Genomic DNA, 24200 nt, shown 5'->3' on the forward strand with positions numbered 1-24200 from the left:
GTTACGTTAAGACACCATTTGAGCTGGAGCGAGATATGGGTCGGAAAACATACTTCAATGTAGGGATGGGTTATGCCACTGTACTCAATGTTACCTTCATCCACACTGCTCCGTTGAAGATTTGAAATACTGCTAGTTTTTCCAGAAAATTGCCCTTTTCTTCCTCGTGCTAGCTAGCAGCAGCCATTATGGAATGGTGTGACACATTGAACAACAAAGGAGCTGATTGGCTGACACTCCCATTCCAAAGTGGCTACTGCTAGCTAGCATGAGGATGAAAAGTGCAGTTTTACGGGACAAAAACGAACTATTTCAATCTTCTCAACGTATCGGTGTGGATAAAGGTAAAATGTGAAGTACAGTGTCATATCCCATCCCTGCATTGAGGCATGTTTTCTGATATCTCAGCCCTGGCTCAGTGGTGTCTTGACTATAACGTTCTGACCCCAGTGCAGTTTTGTGTTAACAAGGGTAATTTGTAGGGTCGGTGTCTTCTGGCAATATAATTCACATTCCTAGACATCACACTAGTAGCGCTATTTATATATATATATATATCAGTGTCGTTCAATCGAATGCGTCCACTGTTTATGATGAGGCGAGAAATGGCGTCCACAGAGCCCGTCGGTGGTATGTGGTCCTAAACACAACGGACAGCCACACGGCTCTCTCGGTGGCCGCACAGTTGCGGGCTACCAGTGGACAGGGCGAGCGGCCGACTTTAGTTACGAGTTTCTTGGACCATTTGGTAAGTAAACGTTAATTGGTTATGGTTTGTGTCAATATGTTTTTGATTTTAAAACGACTGCCGTATCACCAGTTAGCTGTGAGCTAGCTAATGTTAGCTAGATGGCCAACTTGGTGTAGCTAATGTTAGTTCCTTTGATAACCAGTTAGCTGACTAATAACTATCTAGCGATATTGTTTTTTTGCAATAATAGTTGTTTAGCCATTTTTTTTTTAATTTAATAGGTTAACGCCCGCCGCCCCCCCCCCCCCCCCATATTCCTTGTTTTTAGTGGAAATCAACATGGCTAGCTAGCTGGCTAACTTTAGCTAACTAGCTCTGTAACGTTGTTAATAACAGCTATTCTCTGCTACTTTTGTTATTATCTTAGTACTTAGTTCATATTTCTATTGGCTAACTATCTAGTAATGTCGTGAACAACTAACTAGATCGTTTATAACGGCCGTAATTAAATCATTAGTTAGCAAGCGGTTACATAACACAACTAGCTAGCTAATACAAGGTTCATGCTTCTGTGTTCTGTACTGTCTTGTACTTAGTAGCAAATGTTAGATTTAAAAAAATATATAGTTGGCTAGTTAACGTCATGTGTTTTTATTTCTGTCGTGTGTGTCAGGGGAATTATCTTTTGTATTCTTACAAAGTTAGGTAGCTAGTGAGGCCTCTTCGACTAATAGCAGCAAGGTAGAGAAACACAACCCACTTTTCCCAGTTGCTACTGTTCATAAAATGGATCATAACTCCATAGGCACTGTAGTATATTAGATCCCACTAGTTTTTTTTTGTGTACACGATGAGTAGTTATCTATTAACGAGCTGAATTTTAAAATCTGATCATAATAGCAATTCATATTATTGTGTCCACATAATGTAAAGGGGTGTCAAACTGATCCCACAGGTTGCCCTAGACAACCAGGTGAGGGAAGTACCTGGCTATGTAGTAACCTTAATTCATCAATCAATTACGAGAGAGGAGCGGCACTCGGTTGAATGAGTTTCACATGTAACATAATGGAAGTTGTTCTACACATCGGTTTTTACTAGTTACCACAGCCACAAACTCAATTGGTTATAACTGGAAAAATATTTATGAAAATAAACATTTGCTTTTGTCTTAATTTAAGGTTAGGCATAGAGTTCAGATAAAAATCTGTTTTGAAACATTAACCCGAAATTGGTTTAAGAGAAGTTCTAGAAGTAGGCGTGGAGTCAAAGCAGCTAATGCCTTCACACAGAGGGCAACAGCCGCCAGTGATGTAGCCCAAGGGCCCAACAGGTGGCGGTATTGAGTCGTATCTTACCGTCTATGAAGCCGGCACATTAGATAAATTCGTATCCCTCATGGACCGGTTCATACCAAAAACTAGAGGTCGACTGATTTAAGATTTTTCAATACCGATTATTGGAGCACCAAAAAAAGCCGATACCGATTAATTGGACAATTTTTAATATATATTTGTAATAATGACAATTACAACAATACTAAATGAACACTTATTTTAACTTCTATAATACATAATTAAAATATATTTAGTCTCAAATAAATAATGAAACATTTTTGGTTTAAATAATGCAAAAACAGTGTTGGAGAAGAAAGTAAAAGTGCAATATGTGCCATGTAAAAAAGCTCATGTTTAAGTTCCTTGTTCAGAACATGTGAACATATGAAAGCTGGTGGTTCCTTTTAACATGAGTATTCAATATTCCCAGTTAAGAAGTTTTAAGTTGTAGTTATTATAGGAATTATGGAACTATTTCTCTATACAATTTGTATTTCATAGACCTTTTGACTATTGGTTGTTCTTATAGGTACTATAGTATTGCCAGCCTAATCTCGGGAGTTGATAGGTTTGAAGTCATAATAATATAATATAATATATATATCCCATTTAGCAGACGCTTTTGTCCAAAGCGACTTACAAGTCGGCTGGGGCCACTACTTTTGCATATGGGTGGCCCCAGCGGGAATCGAACCCACGACGCTTGGCGTTGCAAGCGCCATGCTCTACCGACTGAGCCACACAGGACCCTGTCATAAACAGCGCTGTGCTTCAAGCATTGCGAAAAGCTGCTGGCAAATGGAGGAATGTGCTGTTTGAATGAATGCTTACGAGCCTGCTGCTGCCCACCACCGCTCAGACTGCTCTATCAAATCATAGACTTAATTATAATATAATAAACGCACAGAAATACGAGCCTTTGGTCATTAATATGGTCAAATCCAGAAACGATCATTTTGAAAACAAAACGTTTATTCTTTCAGTGAAATACAGAACCGTTTCGTATTTTATTGAATGGATGGCAACCCTAAGTCTAAATATTGCTGTTACATTACACAACCTTCAATGTTATGTCATAATTATGTAAAATTCTGGCAAATTAATTACGGTCTTTGTTAGGAAGAAATGGTCTTCACACCGTTTGCAATGAGCCAGAGGACCCAAACTTGTGCATATACCCTGACTCTTCTTACACTGAACGCAAGAGAAGTGACAACACAATTTCAGGCAACGCATTGATTACATCTAACGCAGGACAAGCTAGTTAAACTAGTAATATCATCAACCATGTGTAGTTAACTAGTGATTATCTTAATATTGTTTTTTACAAGTTAAGTTTAATACTAGCTAGCAATTTACCATAGCTCCTTGCTGCCTGCACTCGTGTAAAAAGTGGTCAGCCTGCCACGCAGTCTCCTTGCGGATTGCAATATAATCGGCCATAATCGGCATCCAAAAATGCAGATTACCGATTGTTATGAACTTGAAATCGGCCCTAATTAATCGTCCATTCCGATTAATCGGTCGACCACTACCAAAAAACATTCTCCATCAGGCTGCATTGTCTTCGATTTCCTTCTCAACTTGACCTTTTATTTAACTGTGCAAGTCGGTTATTAAGAACAAAATCGTATTTACAATGAAGACCTAGCAGAAGGCCTCCTGCCGGGGATGGCGGCAAGGGTTAAATTTTATATATAAATGAACAGGACAAAACACGCATCACGACGAGAGACCAAAGACAGCAACACAACATGGTAGCAGCTCAAAACATGGTACAAACATTAATGGCGATAAGTTGGGGAAAATGTTTACTTTCCTTATGAAACACCATTTTCCCCCACCATGCAAGTGGCTAAATGCTAATCTCGGATGTTGTTTATTGCTTTCAGACAATCTGGTTGAAACAAGCACCTCTCTAGGGGCGGCAGTGTAGCCTAGTGGTTAGAGTGGAGGGGCGGCAGGTAGACTAGTGGTTAGAGTGGAGGGGCGGCAGTGTAGACTAGTGGTTAGAGTGGAGGGGCGGCAGTGTAGCCTAGTGGTTAGAGTGGAGGGGCGGCAGTGTAGCCTAGTGGTTAGAGTGGAGGGGCGGCAGGGTAGCCTCGTGGTTAGAGTGGAGGGGCGGCAGTGCCTAGTGGTTAGCCAGGTAGCCTAGTGGTTAGAGTGGAGGGGCGTGTAGCAGGGTTAGAGTAGCCTAGTGGTTAGAGTGGAGGGGCGGCAAGGTAGCCTAGTGGTTAGAGTGGAGGGGCGGCAAGGTAGCCTAGTGGTTAGAGTGGAGGGGCGGCAAGGTAGCCTAGTGGTTAGAGTGGAGGGGCGGCAAGGTAGCCTAGTGGTTAGAGCGTTGGACTAGTAACCGGAAGGTTGCGAGTTCAAACCCCCGAGCTGACAAGGTACAAATCTGTCGTTCTGCCCCTGAACAGGTAGTTAACCCATTGTTCCCAGGCCGTCATTGAAAATAAGAATGTGTTCTTAACTGACTTGCCTGGTTAAATAAAGGTACAATTAAAAATTAAATACTCATTTGTAGATATAATACTTTTTGGGATATAAATGTCAAGTATTGTTAGGGCTATAGATTTAAAAATAAATAAATAAATATTATGAAAAAAATAAGTTGTGGCTGTGAAGCTCAGAGCTACATTGCACCTCACTGGTTTCCTGTGAAATATCACATTTACATAAATATTCAGACCCTTTACTCTGTACTTTGTTGATGCGCCTTTGGCAGCGATTACAGCGTCGAGTCTTCTTGGATATGACCCTATAAGCTTGGCACCAGTATTTGGGGAGTGTCTCCCAGGTCTCTCCAGCAATGTTTGACCGGGTTCTAGTCCGGGCTCTGGGTGGGCCACTCAAGGACATTCAGAGACTTGTCACAAAGCCTCTCCTGTGTTGTCTTGGCTGTGCGCTTAGGGTCGTTGTCCTGTTGGAAGGTGAACCTTCGCCCCAGTCTGAGGTCCTGAGCACTCTGGAGCAGGTTTTCATAAAGGATCTCTCTGCACTTTGCTCCGTTCATCTTTCCCTCTATCCTTGCTTGTCTCCCAGTCCCTGCCTCGACACAATCCTGTCTCGGAGCTCTACAGATAATTCTTTTGCCAATGTTTGTCTATGGAGATTGCATGGCTGTGCGCTCGATTTTATACACTTGTGGCTGAAATAGCCGAATCCATTATTTGAAGGGGTTTCCACTGTCCACATACTTTTGTGTGTATGTATACATACATACATACATACATACATACATACATACATACAGTTGAAGTCGGAAGTTTACATACACCTTAGCCAAATACATTTAAACTCAGTTTTTCACAATTCTTGACATGGTTAATCCTAGTAAATATTCCCTGTTTCAGGTCAGTTTGGATCACTACTTTATTTTAAGAATGTGAAATGTCAGAATAATAGTAGAGAATGATTTATTTAAGCTTGTGTTTCTTTCATCACATTCCCAGTGGGTCAGAAGTTTACATACACTCAATTAGTAGTTGGTAGCATTGCCTTTAAATTGTTTAACTTGGGTCAAACGTTTTGGGAAGCCTTCCACAAGCTTCCCACAATAAGTTGGGTGAATTTTGTCCCATTCCTCCTGACAGAGCTGGTGTAACTGAGTCAGGTTTGTAGGCCCCCTTACTCACAAACGCTTTTTCAGTTCTGCCCACAAATGTTCTATAGGATTGAGATCAGGGCTTTGTGATGGCCACTCCAATACCTGGACCTTGTTGTCCTTAAGACATTTTACCACATTTTGGAAGTATGCTTGGGGTCATTGTTCCATTGGAAGACCCATTTGCGACCAAGCTTTAACTTCCTGACTGATGTCTTGATGTTCCTTCAATATATCCACATAATTTTCCTCCCTCATGATGCAATCTATTTTGTGAAGTGCACCAGTCCCTCCAGCAGCAAACCACCACCACAACATGATGCTGCCACCCCCGTGCTTCACGGTTGGGATGTTGTTCTTCAGCTTGCAAGTCTCCCCCTTTTTCCTACAAACATAACGTTGTTCATTATGGCCAAACAGTTCTATTTTTGTTTCATCAGACCAGAGGACATTTCTCCAAAAAGCACAATCTTTGTCCTCATGTGCAGTTGCAAACCATAGTCTGGCTTTTTTATGGCGGTTTTGGCGCAGTGGCTTCTTCCTTGCTGAGAAGCCTTTCAGGTTATGTCGATATAGGACCCGGTTTACTGTGGATATAGATACTTTTGTACCTGTTTCCTCCAGCATCTTCACAAGGTACTTTGCTGTTGTTCTGGGATTTATTTGCACTTTTCGCACCAAAGTACATTCATCTCTAGAAGACAGAACACGTCTCCTTCCTGAGCGTTATGACGGCTGTGTGGTCCCATGGTGTTTATACTTGCATACTATTGTTTGTACAGATGAACGTGGTACCTTCAGGCGTTTGGAAATTGCTCCCAAGGATGAACCAGACTTGTGGAGGTCTACAATTATTTTTCTGAGGTCTTGGCTGATTTCTTTTGATTTTCCCATGATGTCAAGCAAAGAGGCACTGAGTTTGAAGGTAGGCCTTGAAATACATCCACAGGTACACCTCCAATTGACTCAAATGATGTCAATTAGCCTATCAGAAGCTTCTAAAGCCATGACATCATTTTCTGGAATTTTCCAAGCTGTTTAAAGGCACAGTCAACTTAGTGTATGTAAACTTCTGACCCACTGGAATTGTGATACGGTCTGTAAACAATTGTTGGGAAAAATGACGTGTCATGCACGGAGTAGATGTCCTAACCAACTGGCCAAAACTATAGTTTGTTAACAAGAAATTTGTGGAGTGGTTGAAAAATGAGTTTTATTGACTCCAACCTAAGTGTATGTAAACGTCTGACTTCAACTCTGTGTGTGTATATATATGTGTGTGTGTATATATATGTGTATGTATATATATATATATATATATATATATATATATATATATATATATATATATATATAACAAACAAACAAACAAACAAACAAACAAACAAACAAACAAACAAACAAACAAATGTAGCTACATGGCATGTCACTGGTTTCCTGTGTTCTCTCTTTGTGTTGTACCTGTAATATATATATATATATTGCCCTGCCTGCCGTGCTGCTACACCAGTCTTCCATGTAACGTGTAGGATGATGAGGCTGAGAGTACGGAAGGCTTCTCAGCAGCCCAAACCCAGCCCCGGCCGTCCAGCCTCAGAACCCCGCCCAGCTCAGGCCAAGAGAAAACACTGCGAGGTGGCGTCCCCGTCCAGGAGAGGCCTCAGGATGCAGAAGACTGGCCTGTTCTCCACCATCAAGAAGTTCATCAGAGGAAATGCTGTCAAGGTGGGTGAGCCATCTTCATATAACTGGCCCGGTACCCCCCCACCCCTCTGCAAACATCAGTGTTTGGGCAAAGGGGAAGGCAGTGATTTAAATGAAGATAACATTTTTTTTTTTTTTTTTTTTTTTTTTATCTAGGCAAGTCAGTTAAGAACAAATTCTTATTTTCAATGATGGTCTCGGATCAGTGGGTTAAATGCCTTGTTCGGGGGTCAGAAGGGCTGATTTTTACCTTATCAGCTCGGGGGTTTAGTAGGCCGGTGACGACAACCGCCGAGCGCCACCCGAACAGGAAGGGGAGGAGTCGTGACAAGTTGGTCATGAAATCTGATCTTCATCTAGGTCACAACAATAGACAAACACAGTCTGCTTGTCTAATAAAACACAAACAATTATATGATTTCATGTCTTTATTGAACACATCATGTAAACATTCACAGTGCAGGTTGGAAAAAGTATGTGAACCCTTGGATTTAATAACCGGTTGACCCTCGGTTACAAGTCCAACACCCTAACCACTAGGCTACCTGCCGCCCCTCCACTCTAACCACTAGGCTACCCCCTACACTCTAACCACTAGGCTGCCGCCCCTCCACTCTAACCACTAGGCTACCTGCCGCCCCTCCTCCACTCTAACCACTAGGCTACCCTGCCGCCCCTCCACACTAACCACTAGGCTACCCTGCCGCCCCTCCACTCTAACCACTAGGCTACCTGCCGCCCCTCCACTCTAACCACTAGGCTACCTGCCGCCCCTCCACTCTAACCACTAGGCTACCTGCCGCCCCTCCACTCTAACCACTAGGCTACCTGCCGCCCCTCCACTCTAACCACTAGGCTACCTGCCGCCCCTCCACTCCCACTCTAACCACTAGGCTACCTGCCGCCCCTCCACTCTAACCACTAGGCTACCTGCCGCCCCTCCACTCTAACCACTAGGCTACCTGCCGCCCCTCCACTCTAACCACTAGGCTACCTGCCGCCCCTCCACTCTAACCACTAGGCTCCACTCTAACCACCTAGGCTACCCTGCCGCCCCTCCACTCTAACCACTAGGCTACCCTGCTAAAGCAGGACATGGAGATAAATATCTAATTGTAGGCTTTGCCCTGCCCCCCTCCAAAAAAACCGCTGTTTAAAAACTAAAAAAACCACTAATCTGTTTATATCCATAAATGTGTTATTTTAAGACACTATGTTTCATTTAAGTCCACTATTGACAATTATGTGTGAGTTGCTACTGGTAGGCAATTCAAAGCTGCATAAAATAAACCACTTTGCTACCCTGCCGCCCCTCCACTGGACTAGGCTGACCCTGCCGCCCCTCCAGGCTACCCTGCCGCCCCTCCACTCTAACCACTCAGGCTATTCCACTCTAACCACTTACCCTGCCGCCCCTCCACTCTAACCACTAGGCTACCCCTCCACTCTAACCACTAGGCTACCTGCTCCTCCACTCTAACACTAGGCTACCCTGCCGCCCCTCCATTCTAACCACTAGGCTACCCTGCCGCCTCCACTCAGATAAGTATCATACTTCCATGTAACCATATATATATCTTTTAGATTAATGTGTTGATATATTCACACCACATGGATGTGTTATGACCATTTCTTGCTAATTGAAAAGATGGGTTTTCCATGCTAGCAGTCGTACCAACACACACACACGTCAGTCAAATCAAATAGCAACACAACTTGGTGACCCGTAACAAGATGATAAATCTCAACCATTTACAGCGGACATTTTGTCAATGCATTTAGTCTTTATTTTACTGTTAAATGAACCCAGCCCATTTTTAATACATGCATGGGCTTAAAGCAGGGGTGTTAAACTCATTCCGTGGAGAGCCTAGTGTCTGCAGGTTTTTGTTTTTTCCTTTCAATAAAGATGTCAACAACCAGATGGGGGGGGGGAGGGATTTCCTTAAAATTTAGTGATTTTAATTCATCAATCAAGTTCACGGGAGGTGCGGGAAAAACCTGCAGGCACTCGGCTCATCCCTCCCTCTCCACTCCTTCTCTCCCTAGGCTAGGCCCCTCCACTCTAACCACTAGGCTAGCCCTCCACTCTAACCACTAGGCTACCTGCCGCCCCTCCACTCTAACCACTAGGCTACCTGCCGCCCTCCACTCTAACCACTAGGCTACCTGCCGCCCCTCCACACTCCACTCTACCTGCCGCCCCCACTCTAACCACTAGGCTACCTGAGCCCCTCCACTCCCACTAGCTCATCCCTCCCTCTAACCACTTCTGCCGCCCCTCCACTCCCAGGTACCTGCCGCGATATCCTGCAATGGTGGCAATCTCCTGAGTGCTCTCATTCACAATTCTAAAGCAGGACATGGAGATAAATATCATCCCAACCCAAAACCAATCCTGCTGTTTAAAAAAAAAAAAAAATAATCTGGTTATATCCATAAATGTGTTATTTTAAGACAATCGGATGTTTCATTTAAGTTATTGACAATTATGTGTGAGTTGCTACTGGTAGGCAATTTCAAAGCTGCATAAAATAAACTTTGGTGTGGAGGTGACCTGAGAAACACAATCTTTCAGTTATTTCTATTACCTTCTCAGATAAGTGATCATACTTCATGTAATATATATATATCTTTTAGATTAATGTGTTGATATATTCACACCACATGGATGTGTTATGACCATTTCTTGCTAATTGAAAAGATGGGTTTTCCATGCCAGGTAGAGCAAGACATCCCAGTCAAATCAAATCAACACAACTCCCGTAACAAGATGATAAATCTCAACCATTTACAGCGGACATTTTGTCAATGCATTTAGTCTTTATTTTACTGTTAAATAAACCCAGCCCATTTTTAATACATGCATGGGCTTAAAGCAGGGGTGTTAAACTCATTCCATTGAGAGCCTAGTGTCTGCAGGTTTTTGTTTTTTCCTTTCAATAAAGATGTAAACAACCAGATGGGGGGATTTCCTCCCTGTAGTGATTTTAATTCATCAATCCCAGGTGCGGGCAAAACATCCCAGGCTCATCCCTCCCTCTCTTCTTCTCTCCCAGGTAGAGCAAGACATCCCAGCTCATCCCTCTCCTCTCTTCTTCTCTCCCAGGTAGAGCAAGACATCCCAGCTCATCCCTCCCTCTCTTCTTCTCTCCCAGGTAGAGCAAGACATCCCAGCTCATCCCTCCCTCTCTTCTTCTCTCCCAGGTAGAGCAAGACATCCCAGCTCATCCCTCCTTCTCTTCTTCTCTCCCAGGTAGAGCAAGACATCCCAGCTCATCCCTCCCTCTCTTCTTCTCTCCCAGGTAGAGCAAGACATCCCAGCTCATCCCTCCCTCTCTTCTTCTCTCCCAGGTAGAGCAAGACATCCCAGCTCATCCCTCCCTCTCTTCTTCTCTCCCAGGTAGAGCAAGACATCCCAGCTCATCCCTCCCTCTCTTCTTCTCTCCCAGGTAGAGCAAGACATCCCAGCTCATCCCTCCCTCTCTTCTTCTCTCCCAGGTAGAGCAAGACATCCCAGCTCATCCCTCCTTCTCTTCTTCTCTCCCAGGTAGAGCAAGACATCCCAGCTCATCCCTCCCTCTCTTCTTTCTCTCCCAGGTAGAGCAAGACATCCCAGCTCATCCCTCCTTCTCTTCTTCTCTCCCAGGTAGAGCAAGACATCCCAGCTCATCCCTCCCTCTCTTCTTCTCTCCCAGGTAGAGCAAGACATCCCAGCTCATCCCTCCCTCTCTTCTTCTCTCCCAGGTAGAGCAAGACATCCCAGCTCATCCCTCCCTCTCTTCTTCTCTCCCAGGTAGAGCAAGACATCCCAGCTCATCCCTCCCTCTCTTCTTCTCTCCCAGGTAGAGCAAGACATCCCAGCTCATCCCTCCCTCTCTTCTTCTCTCCCAGGTAGAGCAAGACATCCCAGCTCATCCCTCCCTCTCTTCTTCTCTCCCAGGTAGAGCAAGACATCCCAGCTCATCCCTCCCTCTCTTCTTCTCTCCCAGGTAGAGCAAGACATCCCAGCTCATCCCTCCCTCTCTTCTTCTCTCCCAGGTAGAGCAAGACATCCCAGCTCATCCCTCCCTCTCTTCTTCTCTCCCAGGTAGAGCAAGACATCCCAGCTCATCCCTCCCTCTCTTCTTCTCTCCCAGGTAGAGCAAGACATCCCAGCTAAGAGGAGTCGTATTGATTGTAAAGTGGACAACAGCAACCTGATCACGTCTTCTCCTCACCCACCAACCAAAGCCATCGCCAGGGGCTGCAGAAGAGGTGCTAACAAACCTGGTGAGTTAGAGAGTCCAGACATGACACGGGGTAATCTGTCATCTACATTATTATTATTATAATAATACGAGTGTGGAGAAACAGAGGCGTCATTTATAGTTCTGCTTGATGACATCACACTTTAGCCACACCCTCTTCGTGCACATCTGTTTAATTGGAAACGTTGCAGCAAGTCAATTAATTAATATGTTTTCAGAATGTCTTAATTTACTGTAGATGTCTCTGTAGTGCTCTTTTTTTTAAATGTATGTTTTATCATGTCAGTCTTAAGTAGTGTCAGTTCAAATAACAGTTTGAAATAAGTTCCTACTTTCTCTCAGAACCAATGACGTGTGACAGTAAGCCCCTGAAGCCCAACGGTAAACTGGAGGTCCCCGTGGAGGTGGCGAGCAGTCCACCTCGCACCACTCTCCTGGGGACCATCTTCTCTCCCGTCTTCAACTTCTTCTCTCCTGCTACCAAGACGGGTAACACAATCTGCCCTAAAGTGTTTTATCATTTTAGTCTCTTTTTTAAAAAAAAATTGTTTTTTTAAACTATCCTAAAGGAAATTGGTTATTTAACCTTGTGCTCCGTGGTTGAATCTAAAATGTATTTTCCTTGATTTTCCCCGTCCTCATCTCACCTCCCTATCAAGAAGTCAGAGGAGCGAGGAGAGCATTGGACAGAAGATCCGAGGAGAAGATCTTGTCCAATGGGCTCTTCTCTTCCCTCTGTCATTTTGAGAAGGAGAGGACGCCACGAATGGAGGACAAAAAAACATCGTAGACTCACACGTGGCAAAAATTGAGATTCGCTCAATTTCTCTCCTGTGTTCCCTTCTGTGTCCAGCCACTCCTGAGTCTGGCTCCCCCGGGCAGGGGGGGTCGGAGGCTGAGGAGATGAAGAAGCAGCCGGAGAAGGAGACGGTGGTGGAGGAGATGCCCACCAGTACCCCTGCATCTACAGGGGGCGTCGTCCTGTCCTCTGTTGCCCCAGCTCCATTAGTACCGCCACCACCACAGGCTCCTCTGGCTACCCCAGAACCATCCGTCGAAGGAGGGGAGATGGCTACAGATATTCCCCCTCTAACAGGTAACCATGACGTTGGTTGCTCCTAGGTTATGTTATGGGTCAATTTAGAACTTGCGAGTGAGACTTGTAGATTGTGTGATTTAAAAATAAATGTTTTGACGTGATCTGGACTATTGTGGAATTGTTTTACTTGCTGTGCTTTATATCAATGATGATTTTGCTGGGGGGGAAAAAAAGTAAATGTGATTCAATAAAATGTGAATTTCTCTATTTAATAAAAATAAAAAGATTAGATCCTAGATGTTTGAATATGCCGTTGTCCCTGAATTAGCTCCGGGCTGCATTCCAGTCAGCTGTTACCCCCACGTCTCTCCCACGGCCCCTGCAGAGGGCACCTACGAGGAAGACTGGGAAGTCTTTGATCCGTGAGTACTGCGTAGTTAATTTTTTAAAATCAAATTCACCAACCAATCACAGTTTGTGCCTCTTTCTTTAAATAATAGGTAGTAGAAAGAGCTCGGCAAAATTTGGGGATTTGAAGTAAAAAAAAAAAAAATCTAAAAAGGAAACATTTTATTCCATTTTAAAAAACCCCACCTGTCTTATCGCACCATCTAACCTACAAGCATTTCGCTACACTATCATTAACATCTGCTAACCATGTGTATGTGACAAATAAAATTGAGTTACTTAGTAATAGTGTGCAAGGACCAAAGACCAAAGATATCTGTGCCTCCTCTGTTTTCAGGTACTTCTTCATCAAGCACGTGCCTCCGTTGACAGAGGAGCAGATAGCCAGGAAACCAGCACTGCCCCTTAAAACACGCAGCACACCAGAGTTCTCCCTAGTTCTAGATCTGGTGAGATGACAGTCCTAATATGTTCTCCCTGGTTCTAATGAGATTACAGTCCTATATGTTCTCCCTGGTTCTAGTGAGATTACAGTCCTGTTCTCCCTGGTTCCTCCTCTGTTTTGAGATTACAGGTACAGTCCTCTTCATGAGATTACAGTCCTATATGTTCTCCTCTTGTTCTAGTGACAGATATGTTCTCTGGTTCTAGTGAGATTACAGTCCCAGATCCTATAGTTCCCCTGGTTCTAGTGAAACCAGTTCTACTTACAGCCCCTCTGGTTCTAAATTACACGTCAGATTACAGTCATATGTTCCAGAGTTCTCCTATGTTCTAGTTCTAGATCTGTTCTCCCTGGTTCTAGAGATGACAGTCCCCATATGTTCTTTCTGGTACTATCAGATTCTCCTAAATGTTCTCTCTGGTTCTAATTACAGTCCTAGATTAGATTACAGTCCTATATGTTCTCCCTGGTTACTAGTCAGATTACAGTCCTAAATGTTCTCTCTGGTTCTAGTGAGATTACAGTCCTATATGTTCTAGTCAGATTACAGTCCTGGTTCAGATTACAGTCCCATATGTTCTCTCTGGTACTAGTCAGATTACAGTCCTATATGTTCTCCCTGGTACTAGTCAGATTACAGTCCTATATGTTCTCCCTGGTACTAGTCAGATTACAGTCCTATATGTTCCCCCTGGTTCTAGTGAGATTACAGTCCTATATGTTCCCCCTGGTTCTAGTGAGATTACAGTCCTATATGTTCTAGTCAGATTACAGTCCTATATGTTCTCCCTGGTTCTAGTGAGATTACAGTCCTATATGTTCTCCCTGGTTCTAGTGAGATTACAGTCCTATATGTTCCCCTGGTTCTAGTGAGATTACAGTCCTATATGTTCTCTCTGGTTCTAGTGAGATTACAGTCCCATATGTTCTCCCTGGTTCTAGTCAGATTACAGTCCTATATGTTCTCCCTGGTTCTAGTGAGATTACAGTCCTATATGTTCTCCCTGGTTCCTATATGTTCTCCCTGGTTCTAGATCTGGTGAGATTACAGTCCTATATGTTCTCCCTGGTTCTAGATCTGGTGAGATTACAGTCCCATATGTTCCTGAACAACCGAGTGCCATCAACAGATTTCTTTTATTATTTTGGGAGATTACCTGTAGTCGTCCTGAATGTCCAGACCCAAGATGCATTTTGAGTTTACAAATCTACAGAATGTTCTAAAATGTGTTAATTTATTTTGTTCAAAACGCTCTCGTTCAGATCGAAGTACAAATCAGAAACATTCAACTAAAGTAGGTTAAAAAAACAAACAACAACCACTAAACCAGAAGGTGTTTGTGTATTGATCAGGACGAGACGTTGGTGCACTGTAGTCTGAATGAGTTGGACGACGCAGGCCTGACCTTCCCTGTCCTTTTCCAAGACGTCATCTATCAGGTGGGTACAACCGGCTGTGACGGCACAGAAACACACAGGTTTAAAAAATAAAATAATTTGTTAGGTTCTGACAGAGTAAAACTCACCGGGACAACTAGTGAAGCTCGAACCAAGTTCATCCACCCACTGGGTCACACACCGCTGCATACGACAGACATATTTATCCTCGCCCGTATATTTATACCTTCCTCCTCTGCTCAGTCTCATCTTTACACATCTGGACAGCCAATAGATATCTGTTGCTAGGCAGAATTTAATGACGCCTGTTCGCTTTATCTGACCTGACCTCGGCCCCAACTCCTCCCCCCCAACTCACGGCTGTCTTGTCGACTTGAACCAGACTGTGGCCCTTTCTCTCTAACACGTTCAGACAGAATGGGAACTTGTTTATTTTATTTCTCTCTTTCCCTCGGTGACGTGAATAAGGCTATTTCAAGTTCAGAAGTCCGTAATCGTCAAGGTGATTGAGAAAGGGCTCTTTCTCAATTACGTCTTTCCTTGATTCCTTGTGTCCTCACTTTCTTCTCGAACCTTATTGGAAGAGAATATCCAACGTCTTTTCCTGTGGATGTGCTCTTGTATGTACGGTATTTAGAGTGGACATGAGGACTCAAGAAAAGACATTTTAGAAAAAGCCGTAGGTTTTATGTGCTTGTCATGGAAAACGTCTCTCTTTTCAGTGAGTATGTTTCATGCATAGGAATAATTCGATATTAAACTGTTTATGACAGTAGGCAGATGATGCAATAGTCATGTAAAACACCTTACTTTGTTTATCTTAATCGGCGTAAAGTCCAAATCCAAATCAAAGTAAGTTCGAATCCCCGAGCTGACAAGGTACAAATCTGTCGTTCTGCCCCTGAACAGGCAGTTAACCCACTGTTCCCAGGCCGTCATTGAAAATAAGAATTTGTTCTTAACTGACTTGCCTCGTTAAATAAAAATAAAGGTATTTGATCTGTACGTGTGCTAGCACCGGCCGAGAGCCTCGCTCTATAGCGCGAGGTGAAGTGGGTTCGCAATCAACTGAATGAATACGTCTCGGAAGTTGTTTTCACATAACTTCATATGGCCGATACTCGGAATCAAATATGCTGATTCCCCCCCCCCCCCCCAAAAAAAAAAACATGGTCGCTGTGATAAAATGTTCTAACTTACAATTTATCAAGAGTCCCCATCAGGTAGCCCTGATTTTCAGATGTGTTCATTTTAACAGGATTACTAGGGGAAATTCATGGTTTTTAAAATCAAACTGTTATATTAATCTGACTATCCACAATATATGCATTATTGTGTGCGTGTGTAACCGTAGTCCGTGAAGAGGAGTTGGATATGTTTCCATTTCGTGTTATTTTTCCCTCTTCTCTGCAGGTGTACGTGCGGTTGAGGCCGTTTTTCAGAGAGTTCCTGGAGCGCATGTCTCAAATTTACGAGGTGAGGTTTGACGTGTCTTTAAAAAAAAAATACATGTTAGTCATTTAGCAGACTCTCTGATCCAGAGTCACTGCAGTAGTGAGTCATTTAGCAGACTCTCTGATCCACTACAGTAGTGAGTCATTTAGCAGACTCTCTGATCCAGAGTCACTGCAGTAGTGAGTCATTTAGCAGACTCTCTGATCCACTACAGTAGTGAGTCATTTAGCAGACTCTCTGATCCAGAGCCACTACAGTAGTGAGTCATTTAGCAGACTCTCTGATCCAGAGTCACTACAGTAGTGAGTCATTTAGCAGACTCTCTGATCCAGAGTCACTACAGTAGTGAGTCATTTAGCAGACTCTCTGATCCAGAGAGCCACTACAGTAGTGAGTCATTTAGCAGACTCTCTGATCCAGAGTCACTACAGTAGTGAGTCATTTAGCAGACTCTCTGATCCAGAGTCACTACAGTAGTGAGTCATTTAGCAGACTCTCTGATCCAGTCACTACAGTAGTGAGTCATTTAGCAGACTCTCTGATCCAGAGCCACTCTCTGACCCTGAGTCATTTAGCAGACTCTCTGATCCAGAGTCACTACAGTAGTGAGTCATTTAGCAGACTCTCTGATCCAGAGCCACTACAGTAGTGAGTCATTTAGCAGACTCTCTTATCCAGAGAGACTTACAGTAGTGAGTCATTTAACATACTCTCTTATCCAGAGAGCCACTACAGTAGTGAGTCATTTAACAGACTCTGATCCAGAGTCACTACAGTAGTGAGTCATTTAGCAGACTCTCTGATCCAGAGAGCCACTACAGTAGTGAGTCATTTAGCAGACTCTCTGATCCAGAGTCACTACAGTAGTGAGTCATTTAGCAGACTCTCTGATCCAGAGTCACTGCAGTAGTGAGTGCATACATTTTCATACTGGAATCGAACCCACAACCCTGGTGTTACAAGCACCATCTTCTACCAACTGAGCTAACCGGGACCACTGATCTCTGTAGACTTCACCGGGCCAAAGAATCGGGAAATGCCATTTTAGATCATAAAAGTGTTATGCTGTTTGTTTTGTTTCATTTTTCTCCCCCTTCTATTCGTTCACAGATCATTCTGTTCACTGCCTCTAAGAAGGTGTATGCAGACAAGCTGCTCAACATCCTGGACCCCAAGAAACAGTTGGTCAGGTCAGTGAAGGAACAACCTTATCGCTTATTGAATGATTACGACCGACCAAGTTTCACCGTGGATTACGTCCCAAATGGAACCCTACGTAGCGCACAACTTTTTTTTTTAGATCAGAGCCCTAACGTAGGGAATAAGGTGATCAGATCAGAGCCCTAACGTAGGGAATAAGGTGATCAGATCAGAGCCCTAACGTAGGGAATAAGGTGATCAGATCAGAGCCCTAACGTAGGGAATAAGGTGATCAGATCAGAGCCCTAACGTAGGGAATAAGGTGATCAGATCAGAGCCCTAACGTAGGGAATAAGGTGATCAGATCAGAGCCCTAACGTAGGGAGTAAGGTGATCAGATCAGAGCCCTAACGTAGGGAATAAGGTGATCAGATCAGAGCCCTAACGTAGGGAATAAGGTGATCAGATCAGAGCCCTAACGTAGGGAATAAGGTGATCAGATCAGAGCCCTAACGTAGGGAATAAGGTGATCAGATCAGAGCCCTAACGTAGGGAATAAGGTGATCAGATCAGAGCCCTAACGTAGGGAATAAGGTGATCAGATCAGAGCCCTAACGTAGGGAATAAGGTGATCAGATCAGAGCCCTAACGTAGGGAATAAGGTGATCAGATCAGAGCCCTAACGTAGGGAATAAGGTGATCAGATCAGAGCCCTAACGTAGGGAATAAGGTGATCAGATCAGAGCCCTAACGTAGGGAATAAGGTGCCATTTTGGGAACACAGCACAACCTTTCTCTACCACTAACTTCCAATTAACCGGCTACACTAGACTTTTAATTTTTTTTTTTTTTTTTTTTTTCCTTCTACCTCTCCTACAGACATCGGTTGTTCCGTGAGCACTGTGTATGTGTTCAAGGAAACTACATCAAGGACTTAAACATTCTGGGAAGAGATCTTTCTAAGACTGTAATAATAGACAATTCACCTCAAGCCTTCGCCTATCAGGTACGCCGGTCATACCTTTTACAGTACAGCTACTACATATAGCCCACAGGAATCAGCCATCAATTGTGCAAGTTCTCCCACTTATAAAGATGAGGCCTGTAATTTTCATCATGGGTACACTTCAACTATGACAGACAAAATGTGAGAAAGAATCCAGAAAATCACATTGTAGGATTTTTTTATGAATTTATTTGCAAATTATGGTGGAAAATAAGTATTTGGTCAATAACAAAAGTTTATCTCAATACTTTGTTATATACCCTTTGTTGGCAATGACAACAGGGGTCAAAGGTTTTCTCTAAGTCTTCACATGGTTTTCACACACTGTTGCTGGTATTTTGACCCATTCCTCAATGCAGATCTCCTCTAGACCAGTGACGTTTTGGGGCTGTTGCTGGGCAACACGGACTTTCAACTCCCTCAAGATTTTCTATGGGGTTGAGATCTGGAGACTGGCTAGGCCACTCCAGGACCTTGAAATGCATCTTACGAAGCCACTCATTTGTTGCCCGGGTGGTGTGTTTGGGATCATTGTCATGCTGAAAGACCCAGCCATGTTTCATCTTCAATGCCCTTGCTGATGGAAAGAGGTTTTCACTCAAAATCTCACGATACATGGCCCCATTCATTCTTTCTATTACACGGATCAGTCGTCCTGGTCCCTTTGTAGAAAAACAGCCACAAAGCATGATGCTTCCACCCCCATGCTTCACAGCAGGTATAGTGTTCTTTGGATGCAACTCAGCATTCTTTGTCCTCCAAACACGACGAGTTGAGTTTTTACCAAAAAGTTATATTTTGGTTTCATCTGACCATCTGACATTCTCCCAATCTTCTTCTGGATCATCTAAATGCTCTCCAGCAAACTTCAGACGGCCCTGGACATGTACTGGCTTAAGCAGGGGGACACGTCTGGCACTGCAGGATTTGAGTCCCTGGCGGCGTAGTGTGTTACTGATGGTAGGCTTTGTTACTTTGGTCCCAGCTCTCTGCAGGTCATTCACTAGGTCCCCCCGTGTGGTTCTGGGGTTTTTGCTCACCGTTCTTGTGATCATTTTGACCCCACGGGGTGAGATCTTTTTTTTTCTTCTCATTTTGTCTGTCATAGTTGAAGTGTACCTATGATGATAAATCAAATCAAATGTATTTATATAGCCCTTCGTACATCAGCTGATATCTCAAAGTGCTGTACAGAAACCCAGCCTAAAACCCCAAACAGCAAGCAATGCAGGTGTAGAAGCACGTTGGTTAGGAAAAACTCCCTAGAAAGGCCAAAACCTAGTAAGAAACCTAGAGAGGAACCAGGCTATGTGGGGTGGCCAGTCCTCTTCTGGCTGTGCCGGGTGGAGATTATAACAGAACAAGGCCAAAATGTTCAAATGTTCATAAATGACCAGCATGGTCGAATAATAATAAGGCAGAACAGTTGAAACTGGAGCAGCAGCACGGCCAGGTGGACTGGGGACAGCAAGGAGTCATCATGTCAGGTAGTCCTGAGTCATAGTCCTAATTACAGGCCTCTCTCATCTTTTTAAGTGGGAGAACTTGCACAATTGGTGGCTGACTAAATACTTTTTTGCCCCACTGTGTGTGTGTGTGTGTGTGTGTGTGTGTGTGTGTGTGTGCACAGTAAGTCGTTGGATAAAAGTGTCTGCAAAGTGTCTTATAATTACAATTCGTGGGATATCGCAATTCAAAACCTCCTTTTTGTTCTCAATCACAGCTTTCCAATGGGATTCCCATCGAGAGCTGGTTCATGGACAGGAATGATACCGAGCTCCTCAAGCTGGTTCCTTTCTTAGAGAAGCTGGTGGAGATGGTATGTAGTCATTGTGAAACAAATGTGTTCCAACTCAACCTCCTACCTTATATATTCACTCAAACATGTTCCTTGTCTCTCTGTAGAGCCTGTAGAATGGGTCTCTGTAGAATGGGCCTCTGTAGAATGGGCCTCTGTAGAATGGGTCTCTGTGGGGCCTGTAAAATTGTTTATTGTTAGAGACAGGTCTGTCTTCTGCTTTTTCAAAAAATAAATATTTTTTTGTCTTCAAGTCACCTCAGTCATTTTGTCTTTATTTACTGTTCTCTCTCCTCCACAGAATGAGGACGTAAGGCCTTACGTCAGACAGCAGTTTCGTCTTCACGACCTACTTCCTCCAGACTGATCCGTGATTGGCTGACCCAGCAGGCTAACCCATAGAAGTAGAATGTGTACATTATTCATTCTGATTCTACGGGCTAAACCTCCCAGCACACGGAGAGGGATGCCTTCCGTTCAACGCGGTTGGAGATGACGAGAATCAACTTCAACTGATTCTGAGGATGTCGTCCAAGTGGAGATCTGTCTACAGCATTGCCGTTACCAACGAGAATTTGTTCAACAAAATAACATTTTACAGAGGGAAATTTGTATTTAAACAACTACAAAACAAATATTTTGAAGCTATGTATATGTTTTGTATACTCAAACTAAGCTGTTATATTGCAACTCAACTAAACTGTACACCCCCCCCCCCCAAGAGTATAGCAGTCCCCTTGTATTACGAAAGGCATCTGTCTGGACAGACCTCAAGTCTATGCTCAAAAGCAGGGTTGTGTTCATTAGGGTGCGAACGTTACAAAACATTTAGCAACGGCGAACGAAAATGTGCTTTTCTCATTGGACAACTCCAGGTAGAACATCCTCCATTTCAGGAACGTTTTCTTGGGTTTTGGTGCCTAATGAACACGATCCTGGCGACTTTCTGTGAGATGTTTTCTCATCCGCAGCTTCAGTTTTGGACTGACGGAACTGAATGGCGGTATTTGATTGTGTGAGGACCTGACTGCTCAAGACTCATTTTAACAGGAATGGCAGTCAAACCTGTATAATATACAAACGTAATTACATGTGTATATATGACATGTATATATCTTTTCTTTTTTTTCATGGTTTTTAAAAACATTTTTTTTTTTTTTTTTTGCTTCTGATTTTCTTTTAGCTGACTGTTTTCTTTTACTATTTTAGTAAAAAAAAAAAAATGTTTTCACCTTTTTAAAAAAATATATATTTTTTGTTGTTTGTTTTTGAAGTTGACGCTACACAGCTGCTGTTGTCTTCCTGCAATATATGCATCCCAAATGGCACCTTATTCCCTACTGTATAAAGTGCCCTTCTTTTGAGCAGAGCCCTATGAGCACTGGTCTAAAGTAGTGCACTATATAGGGAATAAGGAGCATTCTTTATTTTCTAGTCTGCTTTTTAGTCCCATTAACTACTGTTATGTGGTCTCTGTAACAGGTTTTTAAAAAATATCTTTGGGAGGAAATGTTTATGAAATCATGATGGGTTTTTTAAGGTTATGTAAATGTATTATAGTGTTTTAACTTGAAGACCCTTCAACAAGCTGGCCTGGATATTAATTTAGATCATGTATATTTGAGATTTCACCCCTGAAAGATGTTGAAATGATCCTTAGCTGCTCTGTGTCTGGGTGGTGATGGGATGGAAGGCTTCAGAGCTCTCCTGCACTTTTTGTTTAAAAGAAAAAAAAACTTTAGCATCCAGCCCTATGTAAAATCTTGTCAATTTTGTACACACGTTATCACCTCTAAATTGTGAATGCCCGTACAATTTTGAAATTGTAGCACCAGCAAAATGGCCAACATTTTGTTTTATTTTTTAAATCTTGTTTTCAATGCTGTTCATAGTCTTGTCTGTGAAATATCTTTTATGTAGGAGTCACACATTTTTAAAGAAATAAATAAAAAAAGACTCTGTTGTCATTGACCGTCTTGGACGGTCACACCTGTTGTACTCAGTGTTACTTCATGGTTTCCTTGATCATAAATACATTTTTATACAAATAATGAAAATGTGTGATTTGGGATTTTTACTGAACTGTGTAAGTTGAGACATTAATGAGTGTGTAACGTATATGCCAGGTAGGCATGACAGTATACGTTTATTTATTTATCAAAATGCTCTTATCCAGAGTCACTTTAGTCTCACACACACCATTTAAATTAAATGAACTTGGCATGTCATCTGGTAATGTAATCTTGCTTTTCGAGACGCTGAACTGAACCCACAAACTACAACGTATGCTATCTTACACCTACAGTGGGGCAAAAAAAGTACTTAGTCAGCCACCAATTACACCTATATTCAATGGTAAAAATGGTACACTGAATGTGTTTTTGACACCTTTTGACCATAAAAGGAATGATAAACTACACAAACCAAAAATATAAATGCTACATGCAACAATTTCAAAGATTTTACAGAGTTACTGTTTATATAAGGAAATCAGTCCATTTGAATACATTCATTAGGCCCGAATCTATTCATTTCACATGACTGGGAATACAGATATGGATCTGTTGGTCACAGATACCATTCATGAAAAGGTAGGTCCTTCAATCAGAAAGCCAGTCAGTATCTGGTGTGACCACCATTTGCCTCATGCAGCGTGGCATCTCCTTCACATCGTGTTGATTGTGGCATGTGGAATGTTGTCCCACTCCTTCAGTGGCTGTGGAATGTTGCTGGATATTGGCAGGAACTGGAACACGCTGTCGATCCAGAGCATCCCAAACGGGTGACATTTCTGTTAAGTGCAGGCCGTGGAAGAACTGGGACATTTTCAGCTTCCAGGAACTGTCCAGATCCTTGCGACTTGGGGCCGAACATTATCATACTGAAACACTATGGCGGCGGATGAATCGAACAACAATGGGCCTCAGGATCTCGTCACTGTATCTGTCCGCATTCAAATTGCCATTGATAAAATGCAATTGTGTTCGTCATCTGCCCGGTATTTGTATTGCAGTTATTATTGCACTGTTCCATAAGATGTTTTTGAATCTGTTTTTTTAAGTCTAATTTTACTGCTTGCATCAGTTACTTGATGTGGAATAGAGTTCCATGTAGTCATGGCTCTATGTAGTACTGTGAGCTTCCCAAAGTCTATTCTGTCTTTGGGGACTGTGAAGAGACCTCTGGTGGCATGTCTTGTATTGTAGGAATGGGTGTCTTAGCTGTGTGTTGGTAGTTTAAACAGACCTCTGGTGGCATGTCTTGGGGGGTATGCAGGGGTGTCTGAGCTGTGTGTTAGTAGTTTAAACAGACCTCTGGTGGCATGTCTTGGGGGGTATGCAGGGGTGTTTGAGCTGTGTGTTAGTAGTTTAAACAGACCTCTGGTGGCATGTCTTGTGGGGTATGGATGGGTGTCTGAGCTGTGTGCCAGCAGTTCAAACACACAGCTCGGGGCATTCAACATGTCAATACCTCTCACAAATACAAGTAGTGATCACGTTAATCTCTCATCCACTTTGAGCTAGGAGAGATTGACATGCATATCATTAATGTTAGCTGTTTGTGTAGATCCAAGGGCCAGCCGTGCTGCCCTTTTCTGAGCCAATTGCAATTTTCCTAAGTCCCTCTGTGGCACCTGACCACACGACTGAACAGTAGTCCAGGTGTGACAAAACTAGGACCTGTAGGACCTGCCCTGTTGATAGTGTTGTTAAGAAGGTAGAAACTAGGACCTGCCTTGTTGATAGTGTTGTTAAGAAGGTAGAAACTAGGACCTGTAGGACCTGCCTTGTTGATAGTGTTGTTAAGAAGGCAGAACAACACCTTATTAGGGACAGACTTCTCCCTATCTTAGCTACTGTTGTATCAATATGTTTTGACCATGACAGTTTACAATCCAGGGTTACTCCAAGAAGTTTAGTCT

General features: G+C 43.1%; 1 protein-coding gene across 2 annotated transcripts; it reads left to right on the top strand.

Moving 5' to 3' along the window:
• The first annotated feature begins 480 nt into the window (after positions 1 to 480).
• On the top strand, positions 481 to 22335 carry LOC135508938 (CTD small phosphatase-like protein 2-A). Of its 2 annotated transcripts, none has more exons than XM_064929166.1 (13): positions 481 to 748; positions 7146 to 7360; positions 11479 to 11611; positions 11932 to 12078; positions 12443 to 12685; positions 12957 to 13050; positions 13374 to 13485; positions 14835 to 14921; positions 16293 to 16355; positions 17445 to 17524; positions 18354 to 18480; positions 20204 to 20299; positions 20580 to 22335. In XM_064929166.1, the coding sequence occupies exons 2-13, from the start codon at positions 7166 to 7168 to the stop codon at positions 20643 to 20645; spliced, it is 1443 nt and encodes a 480-aa protein (XP_064785238.1). In that variant the 5' UTR covers positions 481 to 748; positions 7146 to 7165; the 3' UTR covers positions 20646 to 22335. The 2 variants fall into 2 exon arrangements, with proteins under 2 accessions (XP_064785238.1, XP_064785239.1); XM_064929167.1 differs by having other exon boundaries at positions 7165 to 7360.
• Positions 22336 to 24200: the final 1865 nt, after the last annotated feature.

The sequence above is a fragment of the Oncorhynchus masou genome, chromosome 22, assembly GCF_036934945.1.
Source record: "Oncorhynchus masou masou isolate Uvic2021 chromosome 22, UVic_Omas_1.1, whole genome shotgun sequence".
NCBI classification, from domain to species: Eukaryota; Metazoa; Chordata; class Actinopteri; order Salmoniformes; family Salmonidae; genus Oncorhynchus; species Oncorhynchus masou.

Coding starts and splice junctions, on each gene's coding strand:
- LOC135508938 (XM_064929166.1), top strand. CDS start 7,166: ATGATGAGGCTGAGAGTACGGAAGGCTTCTCAGCAGCCCAAACCCAGC. Junction 7,361..11,478: donor TCAGAGGAAATGCTGTCAAG/GTGGGTGAGCCA, acceptor CTTCTCTCCCAG/GTAGAGCAAGACATCCCAGC. Junction 11,612..11,931: donor AAGAGGTGCTAACAAACCTG/GTGAGTTAGAGA, acceptor ACTTTCTCTCAG/AACCAATGACGTGTGACAGT.